Consider the following 2,279-nt stretch of genomic DNA (forward strand, 5'->3'; position numbering starts at 1 on the left):
GAACTGGAAGAGAGCATTCCATGGGCCCTGACCTTTGGTAAATCATCCCATCTCTCTGAATTCCAGGATGGTGATTTCAGCTCCTGCTTTATGGGACGGCAGTAAGGGTCAAGTAAAGTGACAGCCTGAAAAGCACTTTATAAATTATAAAGCATTGTAACAGACAAAGATTTATCATGGCTATGTCGTGAACTTGCTGATGTTCTTAAAAGGGCAATAAGCGAATAGAAGCTTTTTATATCTACCAACCCCCACGACTCTGAAAATAGAATACAATAAACAGTGGTCAAGAGCACAGACACTTGAGGTCAGACATCAGAATGTAAGTCCTGGCCCTGCCACTTGCTAGCAAGGTAACCCTGGGAGGGTTAATGAACCCTTATGGACCTCACTTCCCTCATCTCTAAAATGGGAATAAAGAATAGTCTCTTTCTCCCAGACTTGGTGTGAGCATAAAATGGTAACGCATTTACAAAATGCTTAGCAGACAGTGCAGTCATGTTTACCATTGTTGTTCCCTCCTCGCGGAGAATAGGCTCTCAGACTCTTAAAAATGCAGCCAAGAGGCCACACATAAATCCCGCCCCCAAAAGGCTGGGTGGGAGCCCTGGAGAAAGTCCTCCACCTCTAGGTAAACATTTAGGGCAATGGCTCTGAGAGGACCCTGGGGCTTCATATTTCACCTAGAGCGGGCAGCAGTTGGAGCAGCTGCTAAATTAGAGGAAAATGTTCTTTGTAAGGATAGGGAACCTGCAGCTGACCTGCCGAGTGGTTCTTCAGATACAATCCCAAATCAAGGCCCCTCTGGGGAGAACCATGTGTGCAAATGAACCTCAGAGAATCTGCTTTGCTTTCTTTTACACTCTGCAGTGATTAGGCGTCATTTGCCACTCATTCCAGGGGGCAGACTCTCGCAAAGATGGTGAATTATATCGGCCTCAGGGGGAGGAACGTACCCCTGCCCCCCACCCCCACCCCCATCCCTCACTGGGTGTTTCCTACGAGACAAGGGCTTTAGCTCACCAGTGTGGATGAAGGTGTGTTTTTTCATGTCTGACTTCTGATGGAACCTCTTGCCACAGTACTGACAGGGGTAGGGCCGGGTGTCTGAATGGATGAGGAGGTGTGTGGACAACGTCGATGACCTCTTAAAGCTCTTGCCACAGATCTTACAGTCAAAGCTCCTTTCCTGTGGAGAGAAAAGTGTGGCCTTCTGCTTGCAGTCATCTAGGCTGCCATTCTGCTTACCACGGACCTGACTCAAAACCAGGGCTTCCCCTTCTCTCAGACTCCCTTTCCGAATGGCCTGAGCCCCGTATCCTCTCCCTTCCCATTCATGTCCAGCCTCTACCTTCCCCACCCCTCTCCTCTTCCCCTTTAACATTTTTTCTACCCAAACACTTTTCACCCACAACCCTCCACGCCCCAGGGCAAAACTGTATCCCCACCCTGCTTTTTTGACACCCATGTATAATAACTTCTCCACCCTCTTCAACAGGAGGCTTCGACCTCAGTCACTTGAGATGCCCCTTCCCTCCGGCCAGCCGTGGGTGTTGAGAGAGATGAGAGAGTACTCTTTTCAGTAAATTAGTATCTGTAAGTAAGCACTGTTCTGCCATAGTTAACTTCGCACTACTTTGCTTATCTACCTTCTGTCTCTCGGCTAAACTGTAATCTCCGTGGGGGCATTGTGTCAGGGACCCGTATGTTATAGCACTCGCATGTGCCTAGCACCTGTAAGTTGAGCGACAAATATTTTAAACGAATCAATGAAAGCACAGTAGGACAAGTATGCTACTGGATGCTCTAAATGGCCTGGGGTCAATGCAGATTAGCTGAGAGAATGAAGCCAAGCGAATAAATCCGACATATCAGCAGCAAGGGTGCATACAAACGCCCTCAAACTCAAAGTAATGATGGGGATCACGCTCTGGAGGCTCCCAGTGACATGACACCAAACTCTAGGGTTGCCGATGCGGCCGGCCACCCACATTTTCCTACCCACCTAGGCAAGGGGACATGGCCGAGGAGACGGGGCAGCCCGGGATATCGAAAGAGAAAAGCACCAGGTGGAGAGGGGCCGGTGCTGCAGAGACCTTGAGGACCTCCAAACGCGAAAGCCTAAGCAGGATCGTGCGAGGCCGTCGTGCGCCCCCGCCCCGCTTACCTGTGAGTGCACGGCTTTGTGCTGCTCCAGGCTCACCGCGTGCCCGAAGGTCTTGCCGCATATCTCACACGCAAAGGGCCTCGTGCCGCTGTGAGACCTGCGCACGTGCACC

General features: G+C 50.5%; 1 protein-coding gene across 1 annotated transcript in view; it reads right to left on the reverse strand.

Moving 5' to 3' along the window:
- GFI1 (growth factor independent 1 transcription repressor) overlaps positions 1 to 2,279 on the reverse strand; it is an 8,525-nt gene that overhangs the window by 2,935 nt on the left and 3,311 nt on the right. The window contains exons 4-5 of the mRNA XM_006758206.2: positions 2,168 to 2,277; positions 1,024 to 1,189 (exon numbers count right to left, since the gene is read on the reverse strand). Coding sequence (XP_006758269.1) covers positions 1,024 to 1,189; positions 2,168 to 2,277 — 276 coding nt within the window. The remainder of the gene's footprint in view (positions 1 to 1,023; positions 1,190 to 2,167; positions 2,278 to 2,279) is intronic.

This window comes from Myotis davidii, unplaced genomic scaffold (genome assembly GCF_000327345.1).
Source record: "Myotis davidii unplaced genomic scaffold, ASM32734v1 scaffold674, whole genome shotgun sequence".
NCBI classification, from domain to species: Eukaryota; Metazoa; Chordata; class Mammalia; order Chiroptera; family Vespertilionidae; genus Myotis; species Myotis davidii.